We start from the raw sequence: 19,421 nt of genomic DNA, 5'->3' as shown, positions 1-19,421 counted from the left end.
GGGAGACCGGAGCGTATGGACCGTGACAAGGCAACACATGGGTGTCGATAGTTGAGCGCTGCTGAATCAGCTCCAGTGTGGTCACTATCACAGCGATATTCTGCGAAGTCTAATAAGCCCGGAGACGCGCCGTGGCGGCTGCAGCACACCGGAGAGAGGGAAGGAAATAAAAAGAAACTTACGTTTGATCTGCCTGGGGTTGCTCTGCTTCCTTCGGGACATGCCTGCTGTGCGGCTGGTCAGTGAATCCAGGTGTAGTGCTGACAGATCGATAGGTTTTGGTTCATCCAAGCAGCCGGTTTGGATTTTTTTTCTTTTTGTCTGATGGAAATTTAGAAAGAAAAAAAGAAGAAGAAGAAGAAGAAGAAGCAGAAGGGGGGCACCAGTACTTTTTACGCACAAGTCTATCGTTCCGTCTGTCTTTCCTTTATCTTTCTCGTCTCTCTGGCTCTGGCTTTCTCTCTCTCTCTCTCTCTCTCTCACACACACACCCTCTCTCTCTCTCTCGCTCCCCTCTCTCTCGCTCTCTCTCTTTCTCAGCACCGTTCTCCGTGATGAGGCTGCGCTTCGCCGCGATCCGCACGGACTGACTGGGGAGGTGAAAGCGTGTTCGCGCTTTTGTTTGAAGATAAGGTTTGTTCCTCCCCGGGTACCGTAGCCACGGCTTCGTGAACTTCACTTGATCCACAATTACTTTAACTTCCCCTTATTAATTAGCGTCACCGTTAATTAGCGCCCTGCTTTTTGTTTTTGGTTTTTTTAAGGGGGTAAATAAAAATCAGAGATGGAGACAAGCGGGGCTCCGGTCCCCTCCACACTGTGGCTTTACAGGTTCAAATATAAGCAAAACACTAAGCATTTGATTCAGACAAACACAATTTTTACCGCTTTATCTGAAGGAGGACATTTCTGTTACTTACCGCTTTACACGAGCTTTATTTAAGTACCCTTTATCCTTTTTTTTTTAAACATTTCTTTTGGTCATCTTAAAGACTGACACTCTAAAGATTATTTTTAGGGGAGAGCCATGCATTTATAATTTAATAATGTGCCTGAAACACACCAGGATTAACTCCGACTCAGTTTGGCCGCTCATTCTCCCATGATGCACTTGGATGCTCTGACCTTAATATGTTGACCTTTTGGCCAAGAGTTTAAAGAAGTTACATACAGTGCAGTTTTTGTTTGTTTGGGTTTTTTAACACACTTATATTTGTTATCAAAATTGCTAAACAGCATATGAAGTGCTCGTGGTGAATTACTTAAAAAATATAAGCAACTTTTTTCAATTATTTTTTTTCTTTTCTTTTTTTTTTTATTGTAAATATATTCAAATGGACTCTGGAACAGAGCTCCCCCACTGATAAATAAACAGTTGATAAACTGTCAGTCAGAATGTGAGCAGCTTCTCATCCCTACAATTACTCTACCTGTTTGAGAGAAGAAGAAGAAGAAATATAAATATATATATATATATATATATATATATATATATATATATACACTGAATATTTAAAAAGAGCGAGACAGACAGAAAAGGGAAGAGCCTTGAAATCATTCCGATTTTGACTGCCATGTTCTGAATAGTTGCCCAAACTGGAAATCACTCTCTTCAATTAGCCAGTTGGACTGCCAAGGAAGACAAGCAAGTGGCCTGTGAAATTATCTTGTAACCCAATTCCACAACTTTGGAATGGAGTCTGAAACTACAGAATAATTTATGTGGCAGACGGGTCAGCGGTGGTTCACCTTGAGAAGAGCATCTGTCTCGCGAGCCTCTGTGATTTGTCTCTTCCTCCTTTGGTGGCTAAAGTTTTTTTTCTTTTCTTTAATTTAGCCCCCTTCTTTCTGTCTTCCTTATATGCAGCGTTGGTCATGATCCAAACGCAGTGATGTCACAGGACAGTGCTAGTCACAAACAGGGAATCTTTATCCCAGCTTTGTAACACTGTACGCTCTCTGATAGTCTCTCTTAAAATTCTCATCTTTTCAAAACAAAGACCGAGTGTTAAACAGATAAACAAGCAGCCATTATTTTTTTATGTCAAACACGTTTAACACACACAATAAACTCACAAGTAAAATCCCACTGAAACCTTTTACAAGATTAAAAATGAAGCAGTCGCCCCCCATCCACACACACACTCTCTCTCACACACACACTCTGTAAAATTACCATGTTAAACATCCATAAATAGCGTTTACAGGCCATATTAGGAACCCAGCACCAAAATCAATAATGATTTGTGGTAAGTGCAACAACATAGTGAGACAGGAGAGTCAAATTGCCAGCTGAAGATTAATTTAACGCTACTCCTAAATCCTCTGAGACTGGAGCTTGGTTCTTCTGTGCTGTTTCTGAGCCCCAGTGGCTTGTTTGAAGCAGACTTTGATTGACAGGTACAAATCTGCGAGAGGAAGAGAAAGCTTTTTTTTTTTTTTTCCTCGCTGCTCAGACCAGATGGTTGTGATAATTAACATGATACTGTTTCCATCGCAAGGGAAATCACTGACACAAGGTTGGTCATATTAATAGGTTAAGGTATACTGTAGGCTGTGGAGATGCAGTGCAGTGCACTCACATAATCAGATTACGGGGGGAAAGGTTGATTTAATGTGCTAAATCATTTGATTAGAACTGCCAAGTCACATTTGGGGGATGCCATTCAGTGTCAGGGGCAGTGGAGGTGGGCTTTCTGGTGGTTTCATCATGTTCATTAAAAAAAAAAAAAGGAAAAAGAATAATTACATTTTAGTATGTCTATTACCTGCAAGCTTAAAAAAATGTTTTTAGGTAACAATTAAAAAAAACGTTATGTTAGCAGTTAGTGTTATTGGAAGTTATTGGCAGAACTGTCACAAGCCATCCCTGGCATTTTATTTTAAACCCAAGTAAATGTGTATCTACAAACATCTACAACTGTTTCCCAAAAAAAGAAAAAAAAAAAAAAATCACACTTCAAAGCCTGTAAAATAAAATGAAGTTAAAAAGTGAGAAGTTGAATAGTGATATATATATATATGGTTAATTACAAAAATACAACTATCTTGTCACCATAAAGGATTACCATAAGTAAAGTAGGTTTCTAATCTTCAAATGAAGAAACTCTGACATGAGTAAGTTCAGGGCTACCCCACTCAAAAAACAAGTGTGACAACCTTCCTGCAAAAGCAAACGTCCAAAAATGCATAAAGGTGACCCCTTACCGAACCTCCCACCCCTTTTAATTTTCATACACTCCCTAAACGCATGTGACTGCATCATAACACAGCTACAAAACAGCAGTTAAGTTTTAGGTGATATCAGAGTTCAGTAACATGACGAGGTGCTTGAAGTTGTTTAATAAATAATCATAAAATCAGTGTTATCTGCGTATTGTGTTAATTTTATGACGGCCTTCAATGGAGTTATTGCCTCAATAACAGCTGCAGTCTTATACTGTTTAAGTGAGCTGCTCTAGTAACTGAGTAATATCACAGGGAGTCTGGCATGACAAATTACTAGGTTGATTTCTTTATGGGATCACACATGTCCGGTGGCACTGGGAGTGACAGCCATCGTGCGGATAGGAACCTGCTCCTTAAAGAGCGAGCCTCAGCAGCTCAACTTGGACATCGGTGTTATGAGTTTGCTGCGGTGTCACCCTCTGGCTGTTGGGGATTGGTTTGTCTCGCGAGGAAGTGAGCTCTGTGTATGTGTATGTGTGTGCGGTTTTAGAATGATGTGGGATGGAGGGTTGGTTTGGCACGTACATAATAACTGTTTATGTCCTTGATTTATAGATATGCTTTATAAGAGAGGCAGCAGGGAGAAGAATGAGCTGTTCAGGACCAAATGAAGGCAGTTTTCATATTGTTTTTGCACAATATTCCAGAACAGCTTTTCTTTGCTTTCCTTTTCCCTTAAAATGACCTGCATGCAGCTCTGCAATGCTGACATCTACCCTCTAGAAAACTTAAATCTGCCAGTATCACAGTATAAATCTAACAGCTGTTTTCTGTTGCACTTTCACTACAGTGTGAGTGCAGTAGTGAAGCACAGCATGAGCTGCAGGTGAAAGTGCACGTGGACGTACTGTGATACTGCCTCATTTCCAGTTCTTTTGGACACTTCTTTAGTAACTATGACCTTTTTTCATCATGTATTCCATCATTTTAGTGGATTTGTCAAAGCATGTGTCGAATAAAAGTCAAAACTAACTTTGATTGTTTAGCAGTGTGTGGTTGGGTTAGCAAAAGCTCATCTCCTCGCTTTGTCCTCTTTTCAAAGCAGGGGGATTCTCTAAAGCTTCTTGTTTATCACAGCGATACACACTGAAGTGATGTTTAAATGTTAGCCGGTGCATATAATAACTGTCTAGACAGTATCGTGCATCTGGTTTGCAGTTCAAGACCAGTGTTGTTGGATCATCGCAGCTAAGTGCTGGCAACCTCAAATCAGCTGTGTATTTGCTGACACTTCCCATTCCCCCCGCGACAGATGACTTCAATCACTCACTCGTGCTGTGAGACGGAGTCAGCCTGTTCTGAACGGGCGCTGCTCGAGCTGTGATACTGGGTTGTTGTTGTTGTTGTCTTTCCTGAGTAAGATGTTGGTGCTGATGCAGGTTTGTGGCTGAATGCTCCAGCTCTCCAACCACCCCCACCGCCACCGCCAGCCCACCTCACCCCACCCCACATCTATCCAGCCAGCAGCTCCAGCAGCAGTGAGCAAACAGATGTCTGAGAGAGTGCCCACTCCGCTGGCCGAGCTGCCAAAACCACCCGCAGCCCTGGAGGCCTTTGCGCCAACACTTTCCAGGGAGGCTTCACTCTTCTTACCTCTATCCAGTGCCCCCCCTTCCCCCTTTATCATCTTTCGTTAACCGAGGGAGATATGCTGTAATGTACAGTGTGCTTTGAAACGGAGCAGCAAACAAATACAAAACAACAACGACAAAAAGACGGAAGCTTCAGAAAGAAAAAAAAAGAGTGAAAGAGGGGAAAAAAACAGCAATCAAAATGCCACACAACCCTAAAGCATTTTTAGAGTACACCAAAACATGCAAGTCTAGAGAAGTGATGAAAATACTAAAGAGGGTGGGATGAACAAACTTTGCTCCTCCCATTGGGAGTGTGTAAATCTGTAAATAAAAGGGTTTTTTTGTAAAAGAGGAGGACAAGGAGAAGGAGGAGGGGAGAGAACCACAGGGCAGCATATTCTTCCTGCTAATCTCAGTGTCTTTTTTTATGTGGTCAAAAGCTGAGATCGTGACACCTCCAGGGGATAACCGGCAAGTCTTTTTATGGATTAAAATCATAAATATCGCTTCTTGTTTAAAGGAGGTTCACTTCTAAAAATAAATAAATAATAATAATAGGATTGCATTATTAAGAGAGTAGGAAAAGTGATCTGACATTAGAAGGAAAGCAGCCTGTGGAATGAATGAATGAGGGAATGAATGAATGAGACTCTCACATCAACCCAAAATGACCGTTAATAATCTCTTACGATATCCATGAGAAGTTATAGTGTCTCATTTTCTACTGCAAAATTGTATTTTTAAAATGATCTTCATAAATATATATTATCCAAATTAAACACGAGGGGAAACAGATTCAAGGTCACTGGAAATACGTTTAAGTCTGAAAGCTTGAATCAAATTTACTCTGAAGTAATATTTTTCAAATTTTTAGACACAAAAAGACTTAAAAATAAATTTTTAATAACAAACCTGTTATTCCAGCAAACTAGATCAAGTATTTTCTTCTTCTTGGCCAAATAAATAATAATAAATAAAGGCAAAAAATTTCCACAGTCACGTCTTGAGGAACTTCTTTTCTGGAGCCACATTCATAAACCTGTGACACAGACACGTACTCTATGATACTGGAGAAATTAGAGAGAAAACTAATAAATCATGCCCAGGTTACACACATCTAAATTTAACAGCCGCTGTCATTTTTGATCATCTGCGTGCCAGAGCATTTCAGGACTTCCCTTTGAGTCGTTTCATGAAAAATGACCCTCTCTTAAATACCCACATCCCCGACTTTCCCCTCAGCTCACACATTTATTTCTTCTCTTGAATATTTTTAAATCCGTCGACCTCGGTGTCCAGAGGAAGCGCACCAGCTCTCAGCTGTGCAGCTGAAAAGTCTTCAGCCCCTAGATCAGACAGGGGCTGAAGACTTGTATTTTCATTTTCAGCTGAATCTAAAAAAAAAAAGGCCATTCATGAGTGTGTGCTGATGTTTAAAAGTCTATCATAGTATTCTTTAATATTAGAGGAAACCAGGGGCGTAAACATCTTGCCTAGTGCTTGCATCAGTCAATATGTGCTCTACGTTATAGTTCACTGTAGTGATATTGTCCATGCTTCAATGCAGCATCGTTTGTAAGGCAGAGGTTTGTACACCAAAACGTCCAAATGACAAATTTCCTGCCTCACACGCGAGCCCCTCATGTGTTTTGACATCTTGTGATTTAGCGTTATTCATTTTTATGAGGTCAAGTAAATTATATTTGATGTGTGTAGTCGACCCCCTCCACCCCCTCCATATATGCACAAGTAACTGAAGACTCACAGCTGAACGCAGCACTATAATACAGTCTGTTGATGTATTTTATAAGTGTGTCTGCTGGTTTATTACATATGCAGAGGCATCAGTGCACAGCAAAACGGGGGGAAAAAATGCATCAGTATATTCACAGAAAGGCAGGCCGTAGACAGCTCAGAAAATAAATCTACATCTGCCAGGCTCCATGCAAACAGCAGAGCCACCCTTAATGGTGAAACCATCGATGAAAAAACAGATAAAAATATTAAATATTCAGACATTCCTTTCAGGCAGTATCAAAAGCGTCCAGATGTGGGAAGCTGAAGTTGTTATCATGAAGCCAACGACAGGCATTGAAAGGAATTCCTCTGAATTTTCAACCATATAAAAGTATTTTATGGCATGCAAATAAATGGTAATTTTTTTTGACTATGGAGGGGGAAAAAACATGCCAATAAACCCTATCATTTGGGACTATAACTCCACAAACAGGAGACACTTTCAATTTGCTTTGCCTGTCTCCCCGCGTTAGATGCTTGCGATTGCCGCGAAATTAATCCATTTAACAATCTGTGGCTTAAATTTGAGGATTTCCAGTTTTTTTAGAATATCAATAAGTTCCAATTGAAGAGAGGATTCTTTTGCAATTCAGGCATGTGCGGGCGATAACGGCAGAGTTGGCATGAAGAGAGGCAAAGATGGATTAATTATGCAGAGAACATGGAAATTCTGCTTATCATCGCTTAGCAAAGGAGCCCAGCTCACATAATCAGAAAACGAGGATGAAGAAAAAAAAAAAAATAACAATGCAATGGCACCTTCCAGCCCATCATCTTACAAGTTAGATTTTTCCTGTAATTAAAAAGTAACATACAATTAAATTCATATCTCATATACAGACTATGAGTGGGTGTATACGAGTATTAAATAATTGCATTGGGATATAAGTAGTGAAGTTAAAAAAAAGGGGAAGGAAAAAGAATATTTAAAAAAATCTTGTTTCACTGGGGGATGGCTCCCCTGGGTTGGAATGAACTACTTAGAAACTGCAAACTTAAATTATCTCTGGAAAGCAAACAAAGACAAAGGCTAAAGAGGGAAGACAGAAACTGCTGTGTATTTACTCACTTGTGTGGTTTTTTTTGAGACATGCTCTCGGTGCATTTTGCAAACAAGAATAATAATGTCTAAAGGCAGTTCTGGCAAATCCCCTCTGAGGATGCATGATATGGAAAGATATATGCTGCATTTTTGTTTCTCATTTCATGTCGTCTCCAGATTTCGCCATCGAGCGTTTCGGGATGTCGAGGAGCTGTGTTCAGCCTGCCAGCCTCTGTGAGAAGCAGCTAATGTGTGCTGGGCTTAGGCTCACATTTTCTCTTATTTCTTAAAGAGACGCTGATTAAACTGTTAATGTCATACGGTGGTTACAAACAGATGAGAGGCTTAAAACCTTCTTTTCTGGGACACCTCTGATTTTAAGGAAAGGATGAAGGTTAAAGGTTAATGGTGTAGCACATCAGGGTGGGCAGACTGGCAGCTGCCGTTGTCCCTCACATGACCGATCTTATCCGATCTAAGATCCCACCAGTGAGTGTTACATGCTCTTTTAGCTTGTTTCTCATGTTGCATTTGATATAAAAACTCATCTCATCTCATAAGATGGCATAAGAGCGCTGAAAATCCTACTTGACACATTCTTCAGGCGTGCCTGCTTTATTTTCAGGTCAGTGCGGTGCCAGAAGTTAGATCTCAGAAGTAAGTAAGTATATAAAACGATTCAGGCTCACTCCAGCCTTTGTTCAATAATTGTTCTGTCAAGGGCTTTTAGTAAAATCATAAACTCCAGCTCCTGCAGCATCTCGCCCCATCATGACTTTTTCGGCTGATCCCGAGAAGCCAATCCCTTGAAACTTCTCGAATCGGGCTTTTATTTTTCTTTATCCGAGATAGCTTTCCAGTTCACTTGCAGATTGCGGCAGCCTTTCAGACGGCACACCTGTTGCTTGAGCCTTGATTTCGCTTTTTGATCAGAGGGCCCTTTGACAAAAGCGGGAAAGAAGAGGCTGAAGAAGAGGGAGAGGCAAGAGAAAAGATCCTTATCGAATGCTCTCCACCGGACAATGAATTTTCCCCCACCATTCAAATGTATCTCCAGAATGCTTGAGTGATTCATTACAGCAGATTCTGAAGTGTGACAATGGACCTCAGAAATGAGTGATGCTATCTTTTTGCTGATTTCATTTCCCTGATCCTCCTTATCCCTCTGGCCTGTGTACCTCTATTAATTAGAAAGTAGGGATTTCCACTCATCAACTGATGGGTTTCATGCTCCGCTCTGTCACAAATCTCCTGTCCACGCTATCTCTCTCCTTCCAACCCATGGCTGCCTTGGAATGTACATACTCCAGCTCAGGCTTCAATCTCAGCAGCAAGTCAGGGTGGCTTTGGCGATTCATAAATATTTATAAACCGATTAAGAACGAATAATAAAGTTATAAGACAGTGGTTGGTTACCCTTGAACAGTACAACGGATGACTTCCTTAGAAGGGGAAATGTGATCAAACGTGCCGGAAACGGTTCTTTCTCGCTATCTTGAGTGCAGAAACCATGTGTTTGTTATTGTATTTCTCACTCGAGCAACCTCATAAAGCAATTAGCAATGTGAAATTTATAATGATTAGCTGCCCAGTGATCAGAATGCTTCTAAATATGCAAAGCGCAGCAGTATTGAGCAGTTAAAGCAAAGCAGAATTAAGATGACAGACAAGGACATTTTAACCCCTGTGCTTTGTTGACAGTGACCTCATTGTTTGTGGGATAATTACAATTGAAAAATTAGGGGTATGTTTCCTGCAAGATATAGGACCACACTGAACTGCACGGTAACGCTACAGTTTGCAACAAAAACAAAAGTCATGGAAGTGAGCATAAATCATTGTTGTTAAATCAGGTAGATTTTCTATATTTTACAGGCTCTGCTGGATCAAGCATGTGTTGCTTTTACTGTCCTACAACAAGTGCCTGAATTTAACTTTTTGACTCACTGGCCAAGGGGTCTAGTAGATGAAAAAGTTTACCAGCCATGCAAATATTTAACCAGCTAAAATGATGAGTAGCCTCTCTGTGGTGTGTACACTTTAATTTGAGTACATGAAATAAAACAAAATTAAAGCCGAAGCTCAAAAATTTAAGTTAAATATTTTCAAAATTGTTTGAAGGCTAACTGATTTAAACCTGAATGCATGAATTCTTGATCTGAAAATTGTAAATGTGCAGAATAATAAAACATAAAATGTAAAGGTTTCATACACATTAAAAGTTTTTGATCATTTTAAATTAACTTATCCCTGCTCTTCATACTCCGCGAGTCTTAATCAAAGGACAAAAGCAGGTCGTGAATGACACCAAAATGCAGTAGAGACTTTAAGCATACATTTTTTTCCCATAACTATTTCAGTACAAACATTTACCTGCCAGTGCATATCCTCACCTTCATGCATCCAGTGGGGAATCTATCTCCATTTGCTAATTTTGGACCCTCCAAGTTACAACCCTTCCTGAGTTTGGACAGCGTGACCTGGAGAGGCCTAACTCCCTGTTATACCTCTAAGGAACAAACTCTTACTGAAAACAGAAATCCACCCTGGCATACTTCTAAACCTGCAGGGGAATGGTGCTGTTTTGCTTTTTTGTTTTTTAAAAAAACACCACAAGATTAAGAACAGTTTTAGCAAAACAGTGTTTTCTGAGCTGTTTAATATAAGAATGTCTCCAGAATCCCAAATAGAAAATTAGAGGTGATTCACGGCAGCCTTATTGGTTTTAACACTGTGTTGGTTATTATAACAGAGATGTGTGTCTCAGCGGTGGCTGTTATCTAGAATTATAGGAAACATACCCCAGTGTATGACACACATTCCATTTGAGCTTGTCAGTCTTAAATGGTTAATTGGGATTTTGAAAATGTGACAAATCTCATGACAGTGGTCATCTCTTATTATAAAACACCTGATAAAATAAAAGCAGCAGTCGCGAGAGAAGAAAAATAAAAAAGTTTGAACCTGAAAACTATAAAGGCTTTTTACCATCAAAGCGAAAGACACATCGCATAGCTCCCAAAGTACCTTTTGCTAAGGTTTTTAGGGACAGTCTGACTCTTGAAAGTGCCATTAATTATTAATGATACCCAGCACAGCTGAAATGGCCAATTTCCCTGTTGTCTCTATGACTAGGAGGGTGCTTGAGGGCGAAGACCTGCAATTAGCTGTTATATGTGGGTGGCCATTCTAGACAGCATCAAGTCTTGTTAGTAGCATGACTGCAGAGGAAAGGAGAATGAACCCCAAGACTAATTATCCTTTCCCTCTCCCTTAAATATGAAGACATTAAAGTTGATTAGTCTTTCTAATTAGGTTATGCTTTTTGATACCACTTATGTTTTTTGCTTCTGGCTTTTAAGTATGATAATCTCTTTATTTTTTTTATTTTTTTGCATACTTGCCTGCAAAGTTATTCTATTGTACTGGCATCATAAAAGTAGGTGCACATATGAGACATGTCTATTCTCTCTTGTCTTCCTACCAGTCTGTTTATCTAAGTAATAAACTATTTTGTTGGAAAGAAAAATAAGCTTTTTAGGTTTATTTCCGCATGCAAAGTGTATGCCACGTCTCTCTGGAACAAAGGAACAGTGGGTCGACTTGTACATGCATCGTGTACGCTGAGAAATGAAACCACAAGAACCACTTAACCCAAGATGGTGCTTTCAAATAAGAGCTAAATCTGATATGCCAACTCCTCCCCGCCTTTTGCTACAGCACACAAGGACATGACTGGGCAGAAAAAGGAGAGTCCTCATCTGTAAGATTAGGTTTGGCAACTCTACGCCTCTCCTCTGGATGTCAGATCAGCAGAGTAAATTATATTGAGATCCTCTCAGAGATGACAGATGAAATCTGTCTCTTTGGGCTTGACGTGGAGCTGCAGGTGATACATGATATGTGATAAGGCGGTGATGTCACGGCCGCAGGTGGCTCCCTCTTCCCTTCTCCCTCTCCCCCCCGCCTCCTCCTCCTCCCCCCCCCCGCGTCCCTTCTACTTGTGTGTAAAATGGCAGCACTGTGAGCGGCTCACAGAGAACTTTTATCTCTCCCCATCTGTGTGGTCTCAGGCGCGATGATCTTGGACTCCAGCCATCTCAACCTTCATGCCATTTAAGAAGAAAAAAAAAAAAGACGGGGTGGGGGGGCAACAGGAGGATGAGAATATATAGAGGGGGGGAAAGGGGGATGGCGGGAGGCTGTGTGATGCGGCTTTTGAGTTTCAGGGCAAGCAAGCAGCTGTCTGATATGTTTTTGTGTTGCATAAAGCCATACACTGTGTCTAATTTAAACTGAGTTTATGTGTCACTTTGCATTATACCATTCATTACTTTGCAATAATGTTTGGTATTTGGAATATTTTCTTTTGGTTGTAAGTGCATTTGTTTGTCACATTAGTTTGTCAAAATAAAATATATGACATAATGGCAATGAAAACAAAACTAAACCCATAACCTAAAGATTAGTTTGTGGCACATAATATGAAAAAGAGAAAAGTGTTGCCCCCTTTTTTCTGACATATCAATACAACCTTTCCATATGACCACCAGTAATCCTTCCATTAGCTTTAGCTAACTATTTGAAATGTTTATTCAATTTATTTAGCCCACATCTAGTTAATTACCTTAAATGTTTACATTCGGCTATTTCAGCTGTTTAACTTGACTGCTGTTTCATGACGAGACAGATATAAGTTGGTTTCTGAAAACAGGCATTTATCACATTTTTTCTTTGCTGTATCCAGCGCCAGAAATATCACAACAGCAATATTTGCAAATTAAAATACTACAAAGGTACACCATATAGTTATCCAGGGAATGACAACAAATGAATTGCACAAACATGAAACATTTCTACAAACAGAAAATTCACTTTGTTGGCGACATAATAAAAGAGTCTCTAGTCTTTAAAGGTTCTTTTTTCAGCAGTGACTTTAGATATATACAAATATATTAGATAGATATAAATAACTCTAAATAGATATAAATAAGCATGATGCCACATGGAGGACCAGCTGTCCATTTATGTGATAAGTGTCAGTCTGAGGCTTACTGTATTTTTACTGTAACAAATAAATATAAGCCTACTATAAATCACATTTAACCCTGCATTACATAAATTCTGTATATGCAATATAAGGTTAAACTGCTGCCACCAGTTACTGAGAGCACTGACCTATAACTCTATTTTGTGATTTCCTCATTTATACACAGTTGTTAAATTTCGATTTGGTAATGTCAAAGATTGCCGTGCATCTGAGAGATTGATTGGCCAGATATTTACAGACAGAAAAATCTAAATTTGAATGAAAAACTGTTTATTGATGTGAAAGCGTCACCTATGATTTACAGGTCTTGATGAACTACATAAATTGTAACATGATCTGCGCAGACAGTTGATGAAGTCTGTAAGTGAATTCTCCTGTATGTCAGTATCAAATAAAGTAATGGTGGTGTTAGGCCACGGCTAATGGACAAGACAGTATTAATGCAATGAATTAATTAAAATGCATGTGTCAGTCAGTAATTTAATATAAAGGAAATTATTTAGAAAATTATAGAGCATTTAAATATGATATTAATATCAGACATTAATAATGCAGTAATTGATTAAACTATTATATTGCGTAATATTGAAACTATGTTAACTAGTTAAACAGTTCAACAGTTCTAAACATGTATGTCAGAAGCTCCAAAGTTCGAGAAAGAAAGCTTATGGGAGAAATGTTTTCCATGTTTTACATTATGTTGTTTCATTACATTTATAGTTCAGCTGATCGTGTTGTCTTTTACTAAACTCCATGCTATATTAACAAAGCTGTGACACCAAGAGTGCAGTGGGCTGTGGCCATCTTGATGAAGAAGCCTTTGTCGGTTTAGACATGTGTCTTACCAGTGGTGCACTGTTCTAACTGTGCAGAGGAACATAAACATGAATGATTAAAACATTCATCCCCGATTGAGCTGTAAGCTGCAAAGACAAATTTTTAGCTGATCTATGTTAGTTCGATTGCGTTAATTAATTGAGATGTCCACATACCACCTAGCAACTCCCCCCCCCCACTCCAGATGTAAAAGTTACCCCAGTTTAGGAATCAAACTGGGTAACCCGTGTCCCCCCCCAAAAAATAAATAAATAAATAAATAAATCAAACAATATAATATGAAAAAAATAGTCAAGTTAAGTTCTTAATGGGTTCACTCAGAGCTAGAATACAAGGGAGGCTATTTTCTTGCCAAGCCTTCCTGAACAAACAGGTATGCCTGTAGTTTTTTGATAGGGACATCTTCACACTGCAGACACTGAGTAGAGCTTCAAGGAGTTATCGTTTTGAAATGAGGAAAAGTAAATATATGTTGCTTGTCAATAATTAAGATTGCCTTGCCTTTTGTTTCTATGCAGCAACTATGTATGTTGTTGTCAATGTGCCATTTTGGACTCAGCTGCACTTCAGAGATATAGAGGCTGGGCATGCTGTCTTCCCTGTATTATGATATTTGAGCTTGGCACTGTTCTTTCATGTTAATGGATAAACAGCGACTAACAGTATATCGACTCTCAGGTTCTGAATGCTTATACATAAAATGCCTTTAATATGGACTATAACATCAAATATTGTTTAAAGGTTACTCCATACAGTAATGCTAGAATTTAATTAAATTCTACGATTGTCTAAGCAATATGAGACAGGAGGGCAGCTCTAAAGCACAACATTCAGCTAAATAGCTTTGAACTACAGATAGTTTACATTAATTAAACTGGATTGCAAGTTGTTTAATCAATTTCAGAGCCCTAAACGGTAACAATCAGCCGCCTGCAGTTCATGCGTGTTTGTGTGCACGTGCACGTGTGACGAGTGTGCACGTGACAGAGTGTGGTCAAAAAGAGATGAAAACGAAAGCATTTGTCTGTTTGCAATGCTACCAGTGGTGCAGGCGTATAGGGTCTCACTAATTAACCTCGACGTTGATAATGTGCTTAATTACTTTATATTGTGATTTAGTTCCTTCCTAGAGGTTATTCTCTCTTTCAGATTGCAGAAATAATCTTACATGCCTCAAAGGTGTTGAGTGGAGAATGCAATGCCCCAGTGAAACGCCGGTGCGAGCCGGCATCTGTGGATAGACTTTGTGATTACCACCACATTGACATCAATGGAAAGCGTTTGACACCTGGCCCAGAGAGAGGGCAGCATCAGGGCTGCAAGAACTTTGATTAAATGAAAAAAAAAAAAAAAAGATGACAAGCATAGTCGAGGGGGGAAAACTTGATGTAATTTTGTCTGATCACCACACTGGCCCTGTGTCCTATCAGGCAGAGGACCTCTCATCACCTTTAAATTTCTCTGGGCTCATGAAAAGACCAGACACAGGTTTGATAAAAAATGAAAGAAAAAAAACTATGGCAACACAAAATGGGGTGAAATGAGACTCTGATCCTCTGCCTTTTGATATCTGGTGGAGTCACTATGCAACAATTTACTTAGTAGTACAATTTTAAGTCCTTTGAATTTGGATTCATGCAGACCTGCAGAGAAGAAGGAGGTGAGAGAAAGGATACAGTACGCTGAACTACAGTGTACCGAACTAAAAGTGAAAAATAAAAAGCAAGTATGCCATATCAGTTTTATATTTTACATCCACTTTCCATAAAGGCTTTACACCTTCCAAAAGGAAACTATTGCCAATAAGGACAAATACAAATTGCAGTAGTGTCGTATTATGATGACAGTGGAGCGGCACTAAATGTAAAGAAAACACGAGTTCATTTCAGTGTGGTTTAATTACGGGAGAGGACATTAAAAATTATCACAGTACTGAAACTGAGGAAAATCTGCTGAATACACCTTCCCTTCGTAATGACATGGGATTGTTCGTAGATAACAGCGCACACCTGCATCTCCTCCTCCCTCCGTGTGCACACGCGCACACATTCACACACTGACATATACACACCCGCTCACCTCCCCCTTTTTGTTTGTTTTGTTTTGGGCAGTGAGGATAACACCTGCCTCTTCCCAGTTAATGGTCTTTTTAATTCATGGCTCAAACCCATTTAAAGGCAAACCCTTTCACAATTTGCTTAATTTCTGATGTCATTTCCACCCTATAATTACTGTTCTCTCCCTCATATTTATCAGTCAGTGTACCTGCAATGAAAATATAAGACCTTGACACCACTTTTGCAGAATCAAAATACTATTTAATTTGATGTCTTTGGCCGTCAAACAACATTGTTCGAGGGACGTAATTAGGACAAATTTATCTTCTTTTTTTTTTATTTTGGGGATATTGCCAAGACATGTGGGACCTTTATGATAAGAAGGGGGAAGAAAACGTTTGAACACCGCTGCCCAGTATCTCGTGGTTATTGTGAATGGCTTTCTGTAAAATTAATGGTGTGTGTTGGGTGGGGGGTGGTGGGGTGGGGGACTGCAGTGTGGCCATGGTAAAACAGGATGCAGATGTGGTTACAGGGCATCCAGGTAAGGAAGCAGTCATTTCCTAAACACACTGCGGATACAGACCCTGCGCACACATTCACACACACATGCACTGTGTAAATGCAAGAGACAAAATAGGAATTTGGATCATTGTCGTTGTTCCCTCTTTTGTCATTTTTGTATTTTGACCCACTTCACTCTTCCCTCAACACGTAGAATTTATTTTTTTGTAAGGGTTTTTTGGAATAGGAGCTCGGTTTGCTTGATACCTAATGTCACTCTTTTACTGAATCAGAGGAGGGAAAAAAGAGCAACATGAAATGTGCTTAAATGTCCTGTATTGCATGTAACACAATTATTAATCAAGCCTTGACAAAAAGAATTATTATATCCACGACCGTAATGTGAAACCTCTTTACATGCTCCTAACACTTGCACTTGTTTACTTCCCTTGGACTTCGATTGGACTGCACTGATCTATATGCACATGAGGAGGAATATGTGCAAGACAACTGCTCCCAGCAGAGTGAAAAATTACTCTAGGGGGACAAACAGATTTTTGTGAGGTTGTTCTGCTTCTGTGTACAGCCAGATTTCCTGTACACAACCTGCTATATGTTATGTTGTCAAGACTGATATTTTTTTTTCTGCCGCAAAGGAAAATTAATTGCGAAGAGGGCCGAGAATTTGTTTTCATATTGGCTTGGTAGAGCTGAGTGCCAGGATGGAGGAGGACAGCTGTGGGGGAAGGCTGGCCGACCCGCTGCCTTCTGCCTCTCCCATGCCTAGCTGCACAGAGTCTGTGACAAAACAAGCCTCCAGGAATACTGGGCAAACACAGAGCCTCTCAGTGGGATCTGCACTATTTCCTGAGAGTACCACAGCCAAAAAGCTTCACACTTCCTACTGCCTTCTCTTCTTTTTCCTAAATTGAATTGTTGCTTCCATATCACATCAAAGATATGGGAAAGTCATGATCAGAAAATGCCTGTTCAGTCAGCGCCTTGCAAATAGGAGCATCACTCAGGCAAGGAGGTGAAATTGCAAACAAACATGTTCTTTTAAAACGCTTTGGCAACTTGCAACAAGAAATAAGGTCAAGCATGTTGTAAGTGATTCCACCTCTTCTCAATCTCCGTGTGCTCTCACTGTACGAGGCTGTTGAGGCTCAGCCAGGAGAGATGAGTGAGATAGTGGAGGCTGAGGTAGGAACCATTTTCACACTGCCACAATTACAGCAACCGTCATTACATTGCTCACTCTTACTCAAATACAGATAGAAGCCCCAAAAAATTATGCGCAGGCTAGGAGGAGAAAGTGGCTCACTTCTGTTTGCTAAATTAATCGCTTCCTAAATGGCTCCAGGCCAGGCAAAGTTAACATTTGCAGTTTCAAAGGTTTTCAGCGCTTGCAATGAGCCATGAAATTACTGCATGCCGTCGAAAATGGCAGCTGATGAAAAGCCCAAGGAGCAGGTCCCACAGGCAGAGAGAGCTTGGAAGTGAAATCTTAAACACAAAGTCTCATTTCTGATTCGGATCATGGTGAAATTCAGAACCAAAACTCGGAGAATGAGTGAGTCCATGTCCGAAAGCAGGACAAGGTTGTGACAAGACAGATGATGAGCAGCTGTTTGCGGCCCGGCAGGCTTGTCCAGTAGTCCGAGGAGGCAAAGCGGAACGCAAAAGGTTGGGTTGAAGGAGAGTAATGATGATGTTGAGGTGCTCAGCTGCAGCCAAAATGGACTGACCCAAATTAGGTTTGATTAAATCACAGGAGTGACGCTGCAGTTCTGCAGACATCATTAACATCAAAATGATTATGGCGGAACAGTTTGGCTCAGCTGCTAGAACACTTCCATTTGCATACTGACTGAAATAAGCTATAAGCATGTCCAATTACATCTGAAACACAAAAGAGCTACTTCAGAACCCATCGCTTCTCTGCTTTACCTTTGTTACATTTACATCTTTTAGGATTTGCTCACAACACGCCACAGTCTCAAAAATAGGAGACACTTCAGTGGGATAATTTTACCTGAAACAGCCCATGGGACAGGTTTAATAACAGCATTTCCTTCCATAAAATGAGATTTAAGTGTAGCGAAAAATAAATATTATCTCATCACTAACACATTATAATCAGATTTGCCAATTTCTTGACTTTTGATTCCACAAATTCCTCTGTAGCTGGGTAAAAACATACCTCTGCTCCTACTGTGCCTGGGATTTCTAGCTTTTTCCTTGCCAGCAAAAAAAACCCTCCCCCACATATCAATCTGCAATCATAGAGCCTAGCGGACACTTTGGATTGGAGAAACTTTGACCTATTTTTCAATATTGGAGTGACCAACCAATTTAGGAGCCAATTTGATTTTTTTTTCATTAAGCATGTGTGACATGAAATTAGATCCTCAGTTAGTTGATATCTGGAAGAGTTGGAAGATAATCATTTGATGTCCTGTGTGTATCTCCTTAAAGAGTGATAGTCTGCATACTCTCAGGCTAAAAATACTCACCTCAGAATATTTCTTATTTAAGTCAAATCCAAGCACTGGCATGCCAGCTGTAATGTTAAATTAATTTTGTATGATTTGGTTAAAAACAGGGGGGAAACTCTTTGCGAAGACATCACTTATTACCGTTAATAGAATTTTTGAGTATGTTTATCTTGCTGTTCATGTATTAATGGCATTTAAATATGTTATGCCTCCACCATGAAACATTAAATACTCTATTGTTGGGTCAAATTTGGAGTGAGAGAGAAGAGGTTGGTGTTTATAAATGAGAGCTTAATTAATTAAAGAATGCATTACATTTTAATGGTGAATTGTTAACACGCGCTGTAGCCTCATTAATATGTGCCCCATGGGGATTTCAGTGCCATCATTTCACCAGCAACCTGCTGGCTGCAGGTCCTGTGGCTATTTTATGGCGGTGGAGATTGATAGTTGACAAAGCAATTAATCACACGGAGGAGCAACCATCCTCACAGTGGGTGCAGCAGCAGGAGGAAAGCTTGCTTACATTCTTTAACAGCGATGAGCTAATGCTGTATTTTATACAGTTTGAAGTAACTTTGCTAAGATTTGAAACTGATGTTTACATAAGAAAAGCTCTGACTGTTTTAAATCCCCTTTTTTCCCCTCTGCTTGAATCTACTGAGCAGATCCTCTTGCTATTATTTATAAGGCTTGTTTTGAAGTGAATGTGGGTTTTTTTTTTTTTGTGCTTACAACATTTAAAATATGTATTCAAAATTCAACAACTTTCCATTGGAGAAGCCACGTTCCAGTTACAACCACCAAAAACACAGTGCCTAGAAAATCTGTTTA

General features: G+C 39.8%; 1 protein-coding gene across 2 annotated transcripts in view; it reads right to left on the bottom strand.

Annotated features, from left to right (window-relative positions):
- Positions 1–1,209, bottom strand: part of zfpm2a (zinc finger protein, FOG family member 2a) — a 123,488-nt gene extending 122,279 nt beyond the window's left edge. Inside the window, exon 1 of one of the 2 annotated variants that reach the window (XM_040012721.1) lies at positions 183–1,209. In XM_040012721.1, the coding sequence (XP_039868655.1) occupies positions 183–222 (40 nt within the window). In that variant the 5' untranslated portion in view covers positions 223–1,209. The remainder of the gene's footprint in view (positions 1–182) is intronic. The other variant, XM_040012720.1, reaches the window with a different exon arrangement.
- Between the last annotated feature and the right edge of the window lie 18,212 nt (positions 1,210–19,421).

Source organism: Simochromis diagramma, unplaced genomic scaffold (assembly GCF_900408965.1).
Source record: "Simochromis diagramma unplaced genomic scaffold, fSimDia1.1 OVJJ01000618.1, whole genome shotgun sequence".
Taxonomy (NCBI): domain Eukaryota; kingdom Metazoa; phylum Chordata; class Actinopteri; order Cichliformes; family Cichlidae; genus Simochromis; species Simochromis diagramma.
This window is presented reverse-complemented; position numbering and strand designations above follow the sequence as displayed.